At 51.5% G+C, this 18,170-nt stretch overlaps 1 protein-coding gene across 1 annotated transcript in view; it reads right to left on the bottom strand.

Annotated features, from left to right (window-relative positions):
* The window catches only part of si:dkey-40c11.2 (drebrin), a 23,248-nt gene extending 9,058 nt beyond the window's left edge, over positions 1 to 14,190 (bottom strand). The window contains exon 1 of the mRNA XM_062454085.1: positions 13,894 to 14,190. Within this exon, the coding sequence (XP_062310069.1) occupies positions 13,894 to 13,979 (86 nt within the window). The 5' untranslated portion in view covers positions 13,980 to 14,190. The remainder of the gene's footprint in view (positions 1 to 13,893) is intronic.
* Between the last annotated feature and the right edge of the window lie 3,980 nt (positions 14,191 to 18,170).

Genomic DNA, 18,170 nt, shown 5'->3' with positions numbered 1-18,170 from the left:
CCTCTCATTAACGCTCTGAGATAAGTCAGCAGATCAGATACCCTCAGTCCTCAGGGAGCAGCTCATGTTTAATCCCGCACAGTTTTTTTTTTTTTTACAGATTATTACTTTTACTGAGAAACGGCAAACAAAGTAGAAAAAGAGCAAGAATGCCTTGTATTGGCAGGATTTCTAGCCAACATTCGCCTATTGTGCAGGACACACAGGTCATTCTAGAAGTTTCTATCAGGGCCACACTGTGGTGTACAGACACAAGCAACTAAGGACAGTGGGTTCTTTAAACCTCATCTTCACTGTATATGAAAACAGTACACTAATCGTGTTTTCACGTCTGAATTAGTATGTTATTCTGACTGCATTGTCATTTGGTGAAACAGTGAACAAAAGTGTCTGTGTGTGTGTGTGTGTGGGGGGGTTGGAGGGGTAGTGCGTGCGTGTGTGTGTGTGTTGTAATGTGGACACAATGCCCTTGTTGTGCCCCCTGTTGTGTTAGCAGGGCGCTGGCCTCAGCATAGCTCAGCCAGGCTGACACTGCCAAGAGACACTGCTCTCTCTCTCTCGCTCTCTCTCCCTTTTAATGCTCTCTCTTTCTTTCTCTCTCTTCTTATTTCCCTCCCTCTATCACTCAGTGCACGCTGTGAAAGAGTCAGGAAAGCTTAGCACTGCTCATACAAGCCCATAGACTGCAATCACCTCGTGTCATGTCACAGGCTCCCTGTGTGTGTGTGTGTGTGTCCTCAGTCCTACGACATCCTAATCCGATCCCAGACAGAGCCCGTCCAATGACCGCCGCTTCCTTCAATCACACTGATTGGCGCTCCATCAGAGGTCGGAGAGTCAGCAGCTCCGGCAGCAGCACGACCAGTTCAGAGGTCACCTGGGATGCTGAGGGAGTCACAATTACATGGAAATATCCTCCGCCCGCACAGTCCTGGCTAAATACAGAGCCTAGTGCTTAGTCAAGCCCCCACCACACTCAAACACTGCTGGCTTGTTCTTCTGTAAGCCTGTGGGATGGCTTAGGAAAGGCCAAGAGTGAGGAGCCAGATTATAACATCGGCTCCAAACAGTGTACCACAGAGTTCATGGTATGGTTTAAACCTGAATTCTTTCAGAAGGCCCAAGAAGGGCCCGACAAACACACAAACACATGGCTGCACCCGATAGCTTATCTGTCAATCTCGAGCCACCGAGGCCTTGACTGACTGTGTGTAGGAGTGAGGGGGGGGGGGGGGGGGGGGAGGAGGGGCAGCGTCTAATGGGGATAGTTAATGGGAAGCCAGAGCTCTTGGTCTGATCCTCACACATGTGGGTTTCCTGAAAGCACTGGCTGATGAGAAAAACACAACCATGTCTGCACAGCAGCCCCCAGCCTCCAGCCCCCAGCCTCCAGCCTCCAGTCCCCAGCCCCCAGCCTCCAGTCCCCAGCCTCCAGCCCCCAGCCTCCAGTCCCCAGCCCCCAGTCCCCAGCCTCCAGCCCCCAGCCTCCAGCCCCCAGCCTCCAGTCCCCAGCCCCCAGCCTCCAGTCCCCAGCCTCCAGCCCCCAGCCTCCAGCCCCCAGCCTCGGCGATCATTTCTGTCTTAGTCATCGACGACATCAGAGAAGGAAAGCGGGAGAGAGACAAGGAAATGACAGAAAAAGGGGGATGTGAGAAAAGTAATCTATGGTGAGGTTGGGGAAATGAAGTATTCTCCCAGTAGTAAAAAAAAAAAAAAAAAAAAGCAAAGATAACTGATTGAAAAACATGACAATAATTTAAGAAAGGGAACAAACAAAATGTGTTGTCACCTCTGGGAACATTGTCAAGTATTTTGCGGATGGAATTATGAAGGAAATCTGTACATCATTACTGCAGCATACTAACCACAAAGTCTATCATAAACAAATGAGAACTCATTCATGTCTTAGCATGCATACACACACACACCCACACACACACACACACACACACACACATTGAGAAGAAACTAGAGCCAGTAACAACAAGAGAGGTTTTCTTTGGAGTGCAGGAGAGCTAGCATTGCCGCCAAACAAACACCGGTCCACCATGATCACAGAGATGAACATGACATACAGTGAGCACATGGTGTCCCACACACGACACAGCTTCCATCAGACCCACACAGGCATTTCCCATTCCCAAACCCCTCTAGGCCAGTTCACAGCAGTGCGTGTGTGTGTGTGTGCGTGTAGTAGTGGGTGAAGTACTGGGTTGGCTGTGGAAACTGGAAACACGACGCTCCACTCTGCGAGTTCTCCAGGTTCACTCCTTTCTGTCCTGCTCTCTTCAAACAAACCCAGATCCTTATCTACTCGAAGACACTCTCTCTTCTGGTCCGCTGTCAGACGGGCTTTGATGTCCTTCCTCCACCCCTCTGTGTTTACAGGAAGCAGGGCGATGTGGACTCGCTTTACTCATCCCCGCTCGTGTCCTAATCCCCTTCCCTTCTCCTTTTCCCTTTACCACTCCAAGCCTCTCTTTAATGGCCCGGCTGTGCTTTCATGTCTTCAATATCTTCAATCTTCCATTTGTATCTTTCGACGGTGCCTCCTCCTCTCTCGTGGCACCCCCCTCTCCGTCCATCCGTCTTCCGCCCCGCCCACCACCATTGCTCATGTCAGTTGCATCCCAGAAGCCTCTCTGCTCTCGGTGAATCCGTGAGAGCTTTGTGGCGCTCACACACTCCTTCGTCTTGATGAAGGTGCGCTCCAAATATGTCTTCTTTCGGGGCGAACAGAGCCCTCCCGTGATCCCTCTCTGAAAGGATATCACTCAATATCTCCCCCCCGCTCCCCTGCCTCAGCCCATACAAGGTCGACTGCAGAAACGTAGAGGGGGAGAAGGAATACGTCTCATTCTTGACTCCTTCCTCTGTTCACATTCTGGCCACGCTCAGGCTCTCCGCCCTTGCCCGCCTTCAATCCGTTTTTCGTGTCCGTGCACTCGAACCATGCTTTTCTTTTCTCACTTTCTCATTCCTTATCAAACTTACGCCACCCCTCCATCCTCCCTCCTCCCTCCCTCCCTCCCTCCCTCCCTCCCTCCTTGGCTCTGAGTCGACCTGGGGCTCCAGCTTCTATTTATAGCCCGTCGGCCTGTCTGTCTCCCCTCACCCCCGTCCGTGTGTTGGTGCGGAGGTCTGAGACGTCCCCTCAACGCAGCGCTCATTTCCTCTCTCCAAACATGGACAGAACTGCCCCTCAGAGCAGCGGCCCCACATCCCTGTCAGTGACCCCTGCCATGGCTCCGTGCATTCCTTTACATGTCTGTCTGCCTGCCTGCCTGTGCTTCTATCTGTCTGTCGAACTTTCCGGCTGTCTGGCTGTCTCTGGCTGGCTGGCTGGCTGACTGGCTAACGGCTTGGTTGGCTGGCTGGTTGGCAGGCTGGCTGTGTGGTCTAGCTGGCCGTCTGTCTAGCTGTTTCGCTGGATGTCGGTCAGGCTGGACTGAATAATGCACAGGCCGTGTTGCTGTAGCAACAAGGTTTAGGCCAAAGAGAAGTTTTGACCTATGGTCAGACAGCAGACGCAAATCCCTCCCTCCACATGTACACACACACACACACACGCACACACACACGCGGCAGCGGAGGTCTAATGAGAGCCGGCCAGCCTCCTGCTGAGGTGCATTACAGGGGAGGACCCAGGGGAACATGGGGCAAGCTGGAGCAGCTCAGATATTGAACAAGCTAAAGGGCCCCTGGCCAGGAGGGCATGGGAGGGTTAACATGGAATAGAAGTTAGCATTTAACATGCTTTCCTCCTCCTGGGAGGAGAGGGGGAGACTCCAGAGGGCTCAGCATGAGCCGGGTACTGTTATTACTCTTTAAAGACAAACCAAATAAGTCGAAGAGACATTCTTTACAAAGTAACAAGTGTCCCCCGCCAAAGGACTTCAAGTGAGGTTTGTAGAAGTTGGAATAGTTCCGGGGTGCTTTATTGGGGTTTAAACTAACGTGAGAGTCTTTCGCTTTCGGACGGTAAACATTGTGTCGTTAAATGAGTGCTGCCTTGCCGAAGCTGAGCAGACAACAAGAGAAATGTCCGACAGGGAGGAAGTTGAGTGTGAGTCAGAGGGATGGCTCCATTAAGTCTTGGCAGAGCCCCGCTCTGCTCTGTGGGCATGGGGCTGCCTGGCACACCACTGCTGACCTACTAGCCAAGCGGTGCCAAGTCATTATCATCAGGGTTCACAGTGGCCAAACATCTACTGAAAACACACACACACACCTCACTCAACGCTCCCGGATGACTCATAAAGGTCAGGGCGTTGAGGGTTAGGCCTCGTAGTCCGAGCTCTGGATGTGGATGAGATTCCGTTGGGACTGGTCGTGCTGAGAAAACGCGAGACTTGGCCGGGCTGTGGGGGGGGGGGGGGGGGGGGTGCTTTGCGATCTCACTCTGTGATCTGTCTCCAACATTCGACAGACGCTTGGAGACTGCCCCGAGGAAATGAGAGACGGGGCGATGGAGCGGGGGAGGGGGGGGGCGGAGGGGGGAGGAAGGAGAGGAGGAGAGACGGCGAACGGGGGGAGAGGAGAGAGGGAGAGAAAGGGGAGGGATAGGGAGAGGGTATGCGAGGGGAGAGAGAAGGAGGACCAGATCCAGTGTCCTCTACTGTACTGGACTGTCCATGAAAAAAAGCCCAGGGGCTGCTGGGAGCTTACTGGTTGAGGCGAGGGACTCCCCTGGGTGGCCATTACACACCAGTAGAGCTATTTGGGCTATTTCGAGAGAATGAAGGAGCGAGTGAAGGATGATCGAGCTACGAGGGGCTCAGTAAGGGGAAGAAGGGGGGAGGAATGAAGAAGTAGGACGTGCATGCCATGAGGGGAGAACAGGCCGAATAGTTGGCTCCTGAACAGTGACAATGAATGAGTGTAAGGTGGGACAGAAGCTTCAGTGTACACAACTAATAGGGGGAGATATTTTTCAAAGTAAAAGAACGTTTTGGACAGCGAGGAAGGGAATCAGTGAGGGAGACGGGAAAGGGGAGAGAGAAAGGGGGTGGGGGGGAGGGAGGGAGGAGGGAGAGGCAAAGGGGATGGAATGTTGAGGGAAGGAATGGAAATTTCTGTTCTCAGCAGAAACAGTGGAGGGTTTAGTACATGAACATGACACAGTGAATCAACAAACAAATGCATCTTCCTGTCGGTGGCCAGCAGTACAGGGAGGAGGAGAGAAGACAGGAAATAGAGAGTTTATATTCATATGTAGGTTATACATGAACACCATATTTTACATATCAATGGTATATATACCGTACACATACTGTATGTATTTATATCTTGAGAGAGAGAAAGATAAACAAATATGTATATTTTAGTTGACTTATAAACCACCCTTCATGCTACATCACAGTGTGAGGTAGTAGAATAGTATTATTATTTCCAACACGACGCCGTCCAAAGGCTTGCATGAGTGGAGACACAGGTGTCGCGCAGAGCCAGTGTGTGCCAGTCGGTAGGTGACAGACCGAGGGTTCCTGAGTGTAGCGGAGCGCTTGAAGGACAACAGTGTGTCTAGGGTTACCGCCTAATCCCTAGATCACCTTAGCCCCTAATTGTGTAAGCAGAGCTGTATGTGCAGCCATTACTTAGTTGCCCCAGGGCTCATGTTGTAATCTAATCCCCGACCGCCACGCGTGTCGTGTGTGAATGTCTGTGTGTGGGATTCTAGGGGTGGGGTGTAGACTATGACCGTTGTGTTGAGTGACCTATGGCAAGCCATTGTTGACCGGGCCTGCTCCAAAATATCCTGTCTTAACAAAAAGTGTCCGGGGGTTTTCAACGCAGGGGGAGGAAACAGTCTAGACCACCACTGGGGTGTGTGTGTGTGTGTGTGTGTGAGAACAGGAGGTGATAACAGAGGGAGTCCAGATTGGCCTGTCTGCCCTCCCCAGCCCTGTTCAGCTTGCTCCACCATCATCAGAAACCCCACGCCACGGTGGAAACAGCGCCCAGACTCAAACCGCCTTACACGTAGCGACAGTATCACTCGCTCATTGCTAAGACTACCAAACCCAGCGACCAAATCCCAACATTTGCTCTCTCGGTCTTCACAACCGTGCAAAAACCCAGACGACAACGACCAACCTCATCCGTCAGGACCTGATGTTTTGGGGGGGTTTCTGGCCCCCGGGGAATGAGTTGCTTTAGATGAACAGGCGTGTGGGATTGGACGCGACAGTTCATCAGCCGTCTGGGATCAGGATGTTCTGTTCGCTGGGCTTCTGCTCCGTGTGAGCTCCTCTCTCACCGCGGCAGACCAGGGCTCCACAAGTCGTCAGGCCCAAAGTCAGCAGCCCTTGTTATCAGAGGCCGTGTACTGAGGCTGATGGCGATAAGACTGCCTGGAGGCCCACAGAGGGGGTTGTGCGTTCAGGAAGAGTTAGGTTTTTTTTTTTTTGGGGGGGGGGGGTTGCAGAGAGAGAGGTGCGTTCGAGAGTCGGGGGGGATGGAGGGGTGCACGAGGGGGGGAAGAGGTAGGAGGGTGGAAAGACTAACAGGGGAGAATTCTAACGTAAGAGGGGCAGGGGAGAGAAGTGACACGCAGGGTTGCATACGGGGGTACAGGGGGCGTGAAAAGGGGTGCATTCTGGGGGGGGAATAGGTTGCATTCTGTACAAGGATGTTGCCAGGGGGGACACGAGCTGTCGGGTTGCTAGGAGACGTCGGCAGGCGTGCAATACGGGTGTACGTTCGCAGGAGAACACAGGAGACGGGGGTTTATTATGGGCTGCCGTCTCTTAGTGACACTGATGGGGTTTTAGTGAGAGGGGAGGTGGACAGGATGGAGGGCTGCGGGGGGGGGGGGGGATGGGGGGTGGGGAAGAGGACAGCCGAACGAGGGGAGTGAGTGATGACCAGACCCTCTGACTCGCTCCTCTGGGACAACTCTGGCATTTCCTGCCAGAGCTGTCCGACACACACACACACACCTCCTTCTGTTCTTCACAGTGGTGTTACGCGTGTATAAAAAGCGTACAGCAGCACCGAGGGAGGAAAAGGGTCTGTTATGTTAACAGGAACGAAACGAGACTCTCTCGCAGTCGTTTGTTTTACGGGGATTTTTCTCTCTCGCCGCGGCAGTGTTGCTCGAGTCTTTGATTCTTTTGTCTCTGCTCTCGCTTTGCTCTCCGCTCTTCATCCCTCATTCTTTCCACTCCTCGTAGCCGCTCTCTCTCTCTCTCTCAACCTTAACCTTTTCTCTCGCTCCACCCTCCTCTTTTCTCTCTCCAATACGTCCACTTCTCCTCCTGTCTCAAGTCTCCCCTCCTTACAAACCGCTCCTCCTCTCCTAAACTCACCCCCTCCCACCCCCAAAAAACGAACCCACAACCACCTCCTGTTCCCAGGGGGGTCGTCATGACAACACCGCTGACCATCCTCTAAACAAACTAAGCGGAGAAGGCCGCTGAGTACTGGTTGAATCGCGGTGGGATCCTAACAGGAGCCACACGGCCGCATCTCCCTGTGTTGCCACGGCGCTGTCTGGTGAGCTGCATGTGCAGCGTTAATTCGCTTAGCACGATGCAGCAAGAAAAAATTGCCAGAGGAGAAAGAGAGAGGGACAGGCAGACTGGGAGAAGGGGAGGAGGAGGGAGGGAGACAGAGAGAGAGAGAGAGATGGAGAGGTTTAGCGAGGGTGTGGGACTCATAATTCGTCATGTATAATTAAGCTGACTTCAACCATTCTCCAACAGAACAGAGCAAGAGGAGAGATATTCAGTACTGTTGTTTGGCCCACGCACAAAGAACACTTTAAATAAGCCAAAACAATCCCAAAAATGACAAGACGTTGCAGCCCTCTACGGAGACTCATCACAGCAGTACTGTCACCAACTTCTTCGAGACAAAACAAGAAACAAATTAACTGAACAATGAGAGTTGACGCACCGACGCCCAAGAATCGACCGAACCAACAACTTGGTGTTTCAGTGTATGCCAATAAACCCCCCCATGGGAATTATTTCCCATTAGCAAACGCCCTAGTTGTTTTTCAGCTCCGTCGCACGTGTTTTTCGAACGCCTCCCTCTTTCCCGAGGAGGACACAAGGGGTCTCGCTGCCACGAGCTCCAAGGTCTTTGTCTGAGGGCGGCTGGAGGGCTCCGAATGAAGCCACCTTCTCAGGGCAGCCTGGTGGCGTTTCCTTAACCTCCGAGTACCTCTGACGGGAGCCAGCTGTGTTGGAGCAACTCCAATTCCAAGGGGGTTTTGGGGGGGTGGGGGGGGGGGTGTCGGGGGGGGGGGGGGTTTGGAATGGGGGTGCACAGAGAGCGCTCTGTCTCCCCCTCCCCCTCCAGCGCGGGCCTCAGCCTTGGGAAGCCCAGGGAAGGCCACACAGCAGTCAGTCATCGGCTACGGCAGGGGAGGGGAATCTTTCCAGTCTTCCCGAGAGAAAGAGGGAGAGAGAGAGAGAGAGAGAGAGAGAGGTGGGGGAACAGGGACATACTTTCACGACGAGAAATGTGGCGTGCCACACAGTGGGCAGGGAACAAAGCCGTTCGGCACGGTTCCATGTATTTAGCATAGCGTTTGTGCACTGTGGCACTTTTGTTTCGATCGATAAACAGGCAGTGGCGATGTAAAGCGAAGCTGGCTTGGTCGCGGATCGCCGAGGAACAATCCCTTATTGTCGTGGGACGCATCGGTGGGGAACGTTTCCTCTGGAAACATTGAGCGAAGGAGAAGTGGATCAGGTTTGACCGCTTGTCTGGAACTGGATACAGTGAATGACAATAAGTCAGGTCAAAAAGTATCAAAAAGGCTCAGGGCATACTGACCTGAACCACCCATGCAGCCAGCCACACGAACACACACACACACATACAGATGAATACAAATACACACAAACACACGTGTATACGCACATGCACACACATACATAAACACGACATAATCAGTGTTTAGGAGAGCAGCAGCCAGTTGTTTGGAGATTATGCTAGCTCTCCAGCTTCAGAGCAGAGCTCAACATGGAAACTTCCAACAACAACCAGTATAGCTGCCATCACCATCCTCAATCTGCCACCCACAGACCTGGCACTAAATCAGGCCCATATCGGGGTGTGATGGGCAGTTGAGGATGCAAGGGGGGGTTGGGGGCAAACTCGTCAGCTTTCTGTGCATCTTGGCTTCATCCAGATATAGAAGATGTCTATCGTTGCCTTGACGAGCATTTCCCTAGCTCCATGCCCCTCACTTGGATGGGAACTTTCGAGACTCTCTCCCACACTGCGCTCGACCTCATTAGCGGCCCTTAGCTAGCCCCCCCAACACCACCACCACCCCCCCCCCCCACCCCCCATCTCCGAATAACTAGATTTGAGTGATATCTTTATCACAGAGATCTAATACTACTGTATACACACAGTTCTGGGCCGAGGTCCAGGGTAAATGACGTTAAACTCGCCATCCAGCTATTTATACATCAGATCAATCACACAGAGCTTGTTGTCACTACGCTTGATAACAATGTAGACTGGAGCTTTGAAGGCTTATCGTTCTAGAAAACAGACTGGCCGTTTTCCTGTCTTTTATAATCTGATCTGCAGTGAGCAGTCGGATTCAGGATATAGGCCTAAACATCTAAGTAGCCACTAGCCATGCGTGGATTACCAGTAATACTAAACCGGTTGTATTACGGTGAGTGTTATTGGAGAGGTTTCTCTGGAAGTGATTGTAGTATAACCACCCAGGAACACTTCAGTGCCCAGCATTCCTCAGACTTAGTAAGCCACTGCTAGTGTTTAGACACATAATAGTTGTTTAGGTTAACACAGGCATGCTTGAAGTGAATGGATTTTATTCTGTAATCACATGGAACACACAACCTCTCCCTGGTTCTCACACACACACCAACGACACACACACACACACACAGGTTTGCAGGCCGACACGCGTGCACAAAAGCACAGAACGACACTGATAAACCCACACACCCGCACACCCACGCACACAGACTTCCACCGAGTAATCTGAGACACCTCTTCTTCAATCATGCATGAGCATGTGGAACCGTTGGCGAATCGGCGGAACAAAAACACCTGAAGGCTAGGGAAGTCCAAACACCAGCGTTTAGGAACAGGTGAGACGTCTCACGCGAGATCAAAGACAGACTGGGAGAGAAGAGAGGAACCGAGGGTAATTAATACGCGAGATGAGACGGGTGGTCTTAGTTTCACCATGACCCCGTAATTAACTGCCTCGAACCTAGCATGTGAATTCAAGCGGATAACGAAAAGGAATCTAGGAAAATTGAAATAGTAGACTAGTAAAAAGTTAACCAGTCATAAAAGGTGGGGCTATTGTGGTCTGGGGTGAAGGCGTGACATGAGAATGTATCTAAAGGTTTTGTCATGAAAACCTCGTAACACTTTGAGATTGGACTCTTGAGGTCTCCACCGAGTTCCTTCTTGTTCTTAGGAGGCTTGCGGCTTGTCAACTGGTCTTCCAAGCCTGTGTGTCATTTGCACTCTGCAGGAAATGCTCGCTGGGTGACGAGGCGTTGTGAGTGGCCGAGCCAGCGGATGTCGACTGAACAAATCTGATTTCGATTAGAGGGGAAGTAACTTCCAGTGGCTAGGCTGCGACCCGGGTGAGAGTGAGAACAAGAGGTGTCGAGCAACAGGAGGAGGCACCCAAGCTGCAACACTGACTGTGGTTCCTTCAATGTTTCAGCCCACAAAGCAAGGAGATATTACGACATAAAAACAGTTTTTGACGCCAACATATCTCTCAATATGTAGGAGTGGTACACCTCGTATTTCGGAGAGGAGATCTCTCTTTCTCACACGTCTCTCGTGCCTTTTCTGTCTCTCTCGCACTGTGACTCGTGAATAAAGCAGGGGAAAATGGATTTGAAAGGAAAGAAAACAGCCAGCGTGTGTGTGTGTGTATAGCCAGTGAGCTCAGCAGCAGTGGTCATAACTGTGGTATGCATCACGGGGATAATTCACACGGACTATCATCCTACTCACACACACACACCCATCTACAGTAAACAGAGAGAGTGAGCCAGCACGGCTGCAGCCAAAGAACAAGGTGTAGTAGACAGGGCTTAGTCACCGAGGCCCACAGATGTCTCGATACAGTCCACACCCAGCCCTGATGAATAAGGGTCACGCTCCCACGGAGTTCCAAGCTAGTCCCGTCGGATCATGTGGGAGAGGAAGAATCTGAGCCGTGAAAGGCTCGACGAAGAGCTGCGTTAAAAACGTGCACGATAAGCGCGCGCAAGTGTATTTGGGAATTGTTCACGATGGTCCACTTCACTCGTTTCAAAACAATGCTGCTTGAACGTCGGACTTGAACGTTGGCCATAGATGTTGCCAGGCACGCTAGTTTAGACGGATACTTCTAGAAAGACGATGAGACTATGCCCTTCGCTGGCATGGGGAGACAGAGCCCTGAATATCTGAGGTGTTTTATTCACTCATGAAAAGTGAGAAAGGGAAAAATGTTAGTCCTTGGTACCTTGTAGCTAAATTTAGCCTTGGCTGCGTTTCTTTTACAAGAGCTACAAAACAGAATGCAAAAGTGTGTGAGCTCATACACTGGCAGACATACAACTCGCTCCTCGCAACGTTGGCTTTGCAGGAACAGTATTTACGTGACAGTGTATGTGTCGCTTTAGACGTAAAGTGCGTGCCTGTGGGAAAATACATGTCGGCTGCAAATTGACCTACACAGTAAAAAAATGTCCCATAACCAAACCAAAAGCTCTATTTCCACATAGATTGTGTTTACCTTTTCACACAAACATACACATACACACATTTAGACACATAGGGTTGTTATGACGTATGGAACCGATTTGTCCGTGGATGAGGGGGAGGATGCAGAGGGACCCCACAGGGCTGGGCAGAATGGAGGGGTCTGGATGAGGGACGCTTTGAGGCAGCCCACTCTGTTTCTCTGGGCCTTCCCACACTAGAGCTGTTTCCCATTCACAACCCAAGGTCATTAGATAAAGCACGCAGGGACCTCAAGGCCAACACCGTGGGGGGGGGGGGCGGGGGCGGGGGAAATGCTACAAAACAAACCTCCCCCCTCAACCCGACCCTGCTCAACCCCCCATTCTCTTCAAGCAACATCCTTTAGTCTCTCTCTCTCTCTCTCTCTCTCTCTCTCTCTCTCTCTCTCTCTCTCTCTCTCTCTCTCTCTCTCTCTCTCTCTCTCTCTCTCTCTATCTCTCTCTCTCTCTCTCTCTCTCTCTCACACACACACTCACACACACACACACATACAGAGTTTAAATGCAGCTCTATCCCCTACAACTACTTGGAACAGACAAGACCAGGGGAATGATATTGTCATCATTGTGCCCTTCTCGCCCCGGTCTCCCCTCACCCCAATTCAGTCCAGGCTGACAGTTTTTCAGAGAGTGTTAATCAGACTTCCAGAGTGTTTCCTCTTTAGTGGCGAGAACTGTTTGTGTGTGTGTGTGTGTGTGTGTGTGTGTGTGTGTGTGTGTGTGTGTGTGTGTGTGTGTGAAAGAGAGAGAGAAGTCCGCCAGGGACCTTGCCTAATTATTCCCCTGCCTGTGAGTGCTTCACAGGCAGGGGAGGAGGTTGGCGGTGACACAAACCAGAGTTGTTACCAGCGGAGTGTTTGGTGAAAGACCAGAGTAGGATTCGCACAAAGCGCTTCCCCAAGCCTGCTTATTGATCTCGAAACAGTGGCACACATTTCCCCACTGTTGAATTGTTGAAACGGCAAGCTCGGCGTGTATCTGGAGCGTTTACTAGCAGAGTAGCATGCAGACCGTCGGGCCTAGTAGGCCATACTGCATGAGCTTGCTCAGCAACGCTGTGACGTCATGTCTGCTGCTGGCACAAGTAGTGAACTATTACAGAGAAAAGGGGGTGAAAGAGAGAGAGAGAGAGATAGAGAAAGAGAGATGCTGTTTGGATAAGCTGTTTGGATAGGCTGGATAAATCACCATGACTACTGCACTGCCAAGCCTTGGCACTAGCAGTGAGGGGAACACCAAAGTGCGTGTCAGCTTCACTTCTATGTCTTCACAATTCACCAACTCTGTCTCATGGCTACTTTGGTGGTTGGGAAGATTGTTAACAGTTCAATCCTGGGATATCTAGCTGAACATTCCGAGAAAGAAAATGTGTAAACAGAACAGCTGTCCTTCGAATGGAAGGTGAAAACCAGGTGCCCTGCAATGCAGTAAGATATGTCTAATGCAGAATGTTCTTGACCCACTTGAACGACACACTTGTTCTTCCTTTGTGTGCATGTCTGTTCCTACGTCGTGATGGTTGATGCTTGACCAAAGGCCGTTATAATACAGGCCAATAAATGCGTCCGACTTCGATGGACTGCTGTTGCTGAATGACAAAGCATCTCAAATATCTCCGTATCGACAGAAACCCGAGAGCTGCCCTGAGCACAAAGGACACACTCAAAAAGGCGAAGAGAGAACAGCCGAGTCACTGAACGCGAGGTCAGACCGTAGTCCCACCGCCGCCAGCCAGGTGCTGTGCGCGACGCACAGATAGCCTGCCAGCCGTCCGGCACGCGCATTTCTCTAAACCACCTCCACTTCACCTCCGCTTTCCTACCGGATCAGAAAAACTTCGGTGCTCAACTCCTCTTAGTATAAGATCCGTTAGTGCTCATAGAAACCTGGTCCGTGATGTCCTTTGGTCAACTCCGTATCCCTTACGCTCGTGGATTCATTAAAACCATGAGATGCGTTACACAACACGCATGCACTCTTCTGAATAAGTAAAACATTGACATACAAGTCAGGCTACATACAAGAACAATTAGCCTTGTTTATGCACTCTTTAAAACATGTTTTCATAGTTAGGTTAAGATATAAAAGCTTGTTAGATGTGGCTAAATGTGGAAGGAAAACGGGATTGATTTTTTACCAGTTGGTGGATGAGCGGGGGTTGAGAATGTCCTCTTTGGCGGTGAGCAGCGACAGGCTGTAGGTATCAAGGTTGACCGCTCGCATGATGATAACGTTTTTCAATCCACTCCCGAAAATGTCTTCACTCTTTTAGTCGCTCTTGCGTACCAACGGTAAACGGCAACACCGAAACAGTGATGCGCTTTCACGGCCGGTCATGCAAAGTTTGTGCAAGTATCAATTTGGAGGTTACAGACGGTGCGCCAACGGTCTAGGCAGGCTGCACACACTGCGTGGAGAAGACTGCCGTAGCGACTCTTGTGCGCTCTGATGGAAATAAGTTTTCAGCTAAAGCCCCACCTCCCTTCGTGAGGGTGAACGACACAGCTCCACTCTGGAACAGTAGCCTAGCTTTCCTCCATTCCGTTCAAGCCTTTCGAAACTCGGACTTTGCAAGGCGAACGTGTGATTGAACTAGGAATTCATTTTCACATCGTTTATCTGTTAACCAACCACTTTATCTAGCTTTCATTAAGGATCACATAAACACTCTCCGTGAATCAGTGTGTGACTGTATTATTGCGTCATTCATATTTACAGAGGAGTAAAATACATATACTGTCTGCCTTTTTAGACAAGCATTGGGAGGGGGGGGGGTGAGCAACAGTCTGGGAAGTCCATTAAAGCTGGTGCTGGAGACATGGAGGGTTAGAGGATGGCCACGACGGAGAGAATAGGGGGGCACCAGTGGTCCTGTCAGCCTGTCTTGGTCTCTCCAGGTCTTTGAGAGAGCCGACCCCATGGAGCCCCTTGGCAGTCCCCAGAGAAGTCATTTACAGTGAGGGCCATTTCCAGCCCATTCAACGATCCCAGGGACCAAGATCATGGGAAATGCTTCAGAGGCAAGCACGCTGTCAAAACTGAAGCCAGGGCCATAGGGACAATGCATACACACACTGAAAACGCACGCATACACACACACACACACACACACACACACAAACATGTGCAGTACACACACATTGTTCATTATGTTTAAATGTTCACTGTTTGCACCTGCCCACCAAAGTAAATTCCTTTGTGACCACTTACTTGGCGATTAAACTCGATTCGGTACACCTACTGTGCACACACAATTTCCAGTGATCGCATCTACTGATCTCGCACGCAGACAAAATTGTGTGTGAAGCCGTAACCACATCCTAAAAGGAGCTGTCTTTCTAAATCTGATACAGCATGCTTTTTCCTGGCTGCGTTTGCAACTTCCCTTCACGTCTGCATCAACCAACGAGGTTCTTGACTAACAGTTGCTTCAGCCATGCCACCCCGTGTTGTCACCCCCCATTGGATCTCCCTGCAACATCCTCACCCTCATCCTTCACACACACACATCCATCGCTCCAATCGTGGCCCAGGCGTACATGCCTGGGGGTGGAGGTGGGGTGAGGGGGGGGTGTACTAGAGGCCAAGATGTGCCCCATGCCCATGCCCATGCTATTCTTATAGCTTCCTGCCATTAGGGTCCTTGCTGGCCCGGGCCACTCACACACACACACACACACACATCCCAGCCTCCGCGTGTGAACCTCAGGGCTGTTCTGCTTGGCTTCAGAAGACTCCGGCATTTCCTCCACTGGGGCGGGGTGGCAGCTGTTTGTGGGGGGGGGGGTTGGGCAGGGGGTGGTGGGGTTGATGGGGGCTGGGGGGGTGCAGAGAGTTTTGTGTTCGTTGACTGAGGCTAGATCCCTCTCTAGATTGGGGGGGGGGGGGGGGGCGGTGGGTTAACTTGTTCTTCCTGCAGGACTGGAATAGCCCAAACAAACAACGAGGGTCCGACAGCAGTGTTGAGATGATCCCCCCCGCACCCCCCCCAAACACAACATCCTCTCTCTCGCTTCCACACAGGAGTCGTATTGGCCTGTGGACGACTGGTCGAGACTCCATGACGTCTGTCATCTTGTTTGGAATCGACACCACTCGACTCGGCTATTGGGAGATTGGGAGCGTCCGGAGGGACATGCGTGCTTGTGTGACAGCAAGGTTTATGTGTCCGCACGACCAAATGGTTTGGGGAGGTTTTAGATCTGCGGTCAGGTTCAGAGGTCAAAGTTTGACCCCCCGACCTTTGGATGTCCTCGCTTCTCACCAAACATGTGTTGTTGTTTTTTTCTTCTCTTTCATCGTCCTCGCTCTCAACCGGCATCTTAGTCCTTGTGAAAGTGTCTGTGTGTGTGTTGGTGTCTCTGAATGTGCAGGCCTTCAAGTGTGTGTATGTCTCAAGTACGAGAGTGCTATGTCTGGAATGCTCTATTTTTCTTCTCAAGGCGTCCTAAGTACAGCTTTACCTTGGACACTTTAAATGCAATGGTGTCTTGCAAATTTACAGTACGTCTAAGAATGAGTCCGGCATTTGGAAGCGGTGAAGTGAGATGAATTTTTGTCATGTCAAACCTTCTCCTCCAAGGTAAATACTGCAGCCATTAAATCAGCTCTGTCTGTTCTCAGGTATGTGACACCATGTCGACTCTTGCCTCTTGGTCAATAAATATGCCGTAACTATGGCAACCCTACCGTGTGAAGACATATGACTTTGCTTGTACACAAACGTAACAGACTCTCTATTGACCTGACGGAGGGTGTCAGTGTTAGTGGCTCACAGCACCAACATTTTGATTTTCCTCTTCTGCTCCTTTCGGCCGAAGCGTCCGAGAAAGCGTCTCCTCTGGTGGATGTGTGGTCTGGCTGTGCTGCAGCCCGCAGGTCTGGGCCTCTGTGTCTGGGCCCAGACCATAGAATCAGAAGAGCAGTAGAAAGTGTGAAAAAAAGACAAAAGGAACAAAAAATGAGAGCGAGAGAGAGAGAGGGGCCAAAGAGAACCAAAGGGGAGAGAGAGAGACGGAGAGACGGAGAGAGAAAGAGAGCGGGGCGCTCCAGTTAGATCCAGTGGTGTTGAGCTTGAGCGTGTGCTCTCTGACTGGCGTGAGTTGCATGGTCTCTCAGGTGAGGTCACTCCTCAGATATGTGCCTCCACAGCAACTCTGCCAGAGTTATCTTCCCCTGGAGCCCCCCCCCCCCCCACACACACACGCACACACACAAAAACCTTTGAACGCACTGGCTCCAAAGTTATATTTTTCTTCGTCTTTCCCTTGCCCTGTACTATCTCCCGTTGTCGGGGCAAATGAAACAAATCAAAACATGACGTGAGGTCACCAGGCGCCGGCGAGACACGACCAAACACAAACAACGACAGAATTAGCCCCGAGTCGCAAATCTTCATTTAGAGGGCAGGGGAGTTCTGCTTTCGCCAATAAAACAGACCCCTAAATCAGGATGTGTTGGGCTGCAGCAGGGTCCTGATTCAGCCAGAGGTCTGGGGTGAAGGGTCAACACCACGGCCCGGTGGACGGGAGGGAGTGACATTTGTGGAAAAACAAGTCCTGGATGGAGCAGATCTCTGAGGAGTGAAAGACAACAGGCCTGTGGCTGTGTCTAACTCCCCTCCTCTGGTCCTATCGGCTCAGGAATGCCCCACTCCTGTCAGAAAGGGACAGGATGTGTGTGTGTGTGTGTGTGTGTGTGTGTGTGCGCAAGTGTTTGTGCGTGCGCACACGCGCGTCGGCATGTGTCTGCGAGCATTCCAAATCCCCACCTCTTTTACGATCTCCGTTCTCATCATGAGTTGATCCCCCAAGAAGGAACCGTCAGCACACATCCATCACCTCCCCCCCAGTCAGTCAGGCAGACAGGCGGCCATGTTGCCCTGCCCGCCCCCTACGTCCCACAGGGGCAGGCGACGATAACCCAAACCACATGTGGTGATGTCAGCGCGTGTCGCCGGCTCCCAGACCGCGTCAAACGGGTCTGCGGCGGAGCGGGCTGAGCTCTCTCGCTCGGGAACTCCACGAAGCACGCCACGCCACGGAGACGCTGACGCAGCACTCCGGCCTGTCATCAGAACCCCCCTCCCCCCCAATCCCCACCTCCATCCCCCCCTTCCCAACCCCCAACGCGCGACACAACAGCGGCCGGGAAATAAGAGAGTGAGGTCATGGCCACAAACACATGGCCGTAAACCCCACCATCTACTACACCACACACACACACACACCAGATACCATCCTAACAACAACTCCACTGTGAAAAGGGGTCCTTAATCTCCTAACATTTACTACTGTTTATTTTCGATAAGAGCACTTTCTCTATCCGGCACGTCCTGTGGCTGGATGGGCATTAACTAGCATTAGTTCCATTCAAGTTAGCATGACATTCACTGAATCCCCGCCATATGTTCCT

This window comes from Osmerus eperlanus, chromosome 28 (genome assembly GCF_963692335.1).
Source record: "Osmerus eperlanus chromosome 28, fOsmEpe2.1, whole genome shotgun sequence".
Classification (NCBI taxonomy): domain Eukaryota; kingdom Metazoa; phylum Chordata; class Actinopteri; order Osmeriformes; family Osmeridae; genus Osmerus; species Osmerus eperlanus.
This window is presented reverse-complemented; position numbering and strand designations above follow the sequence as displayed.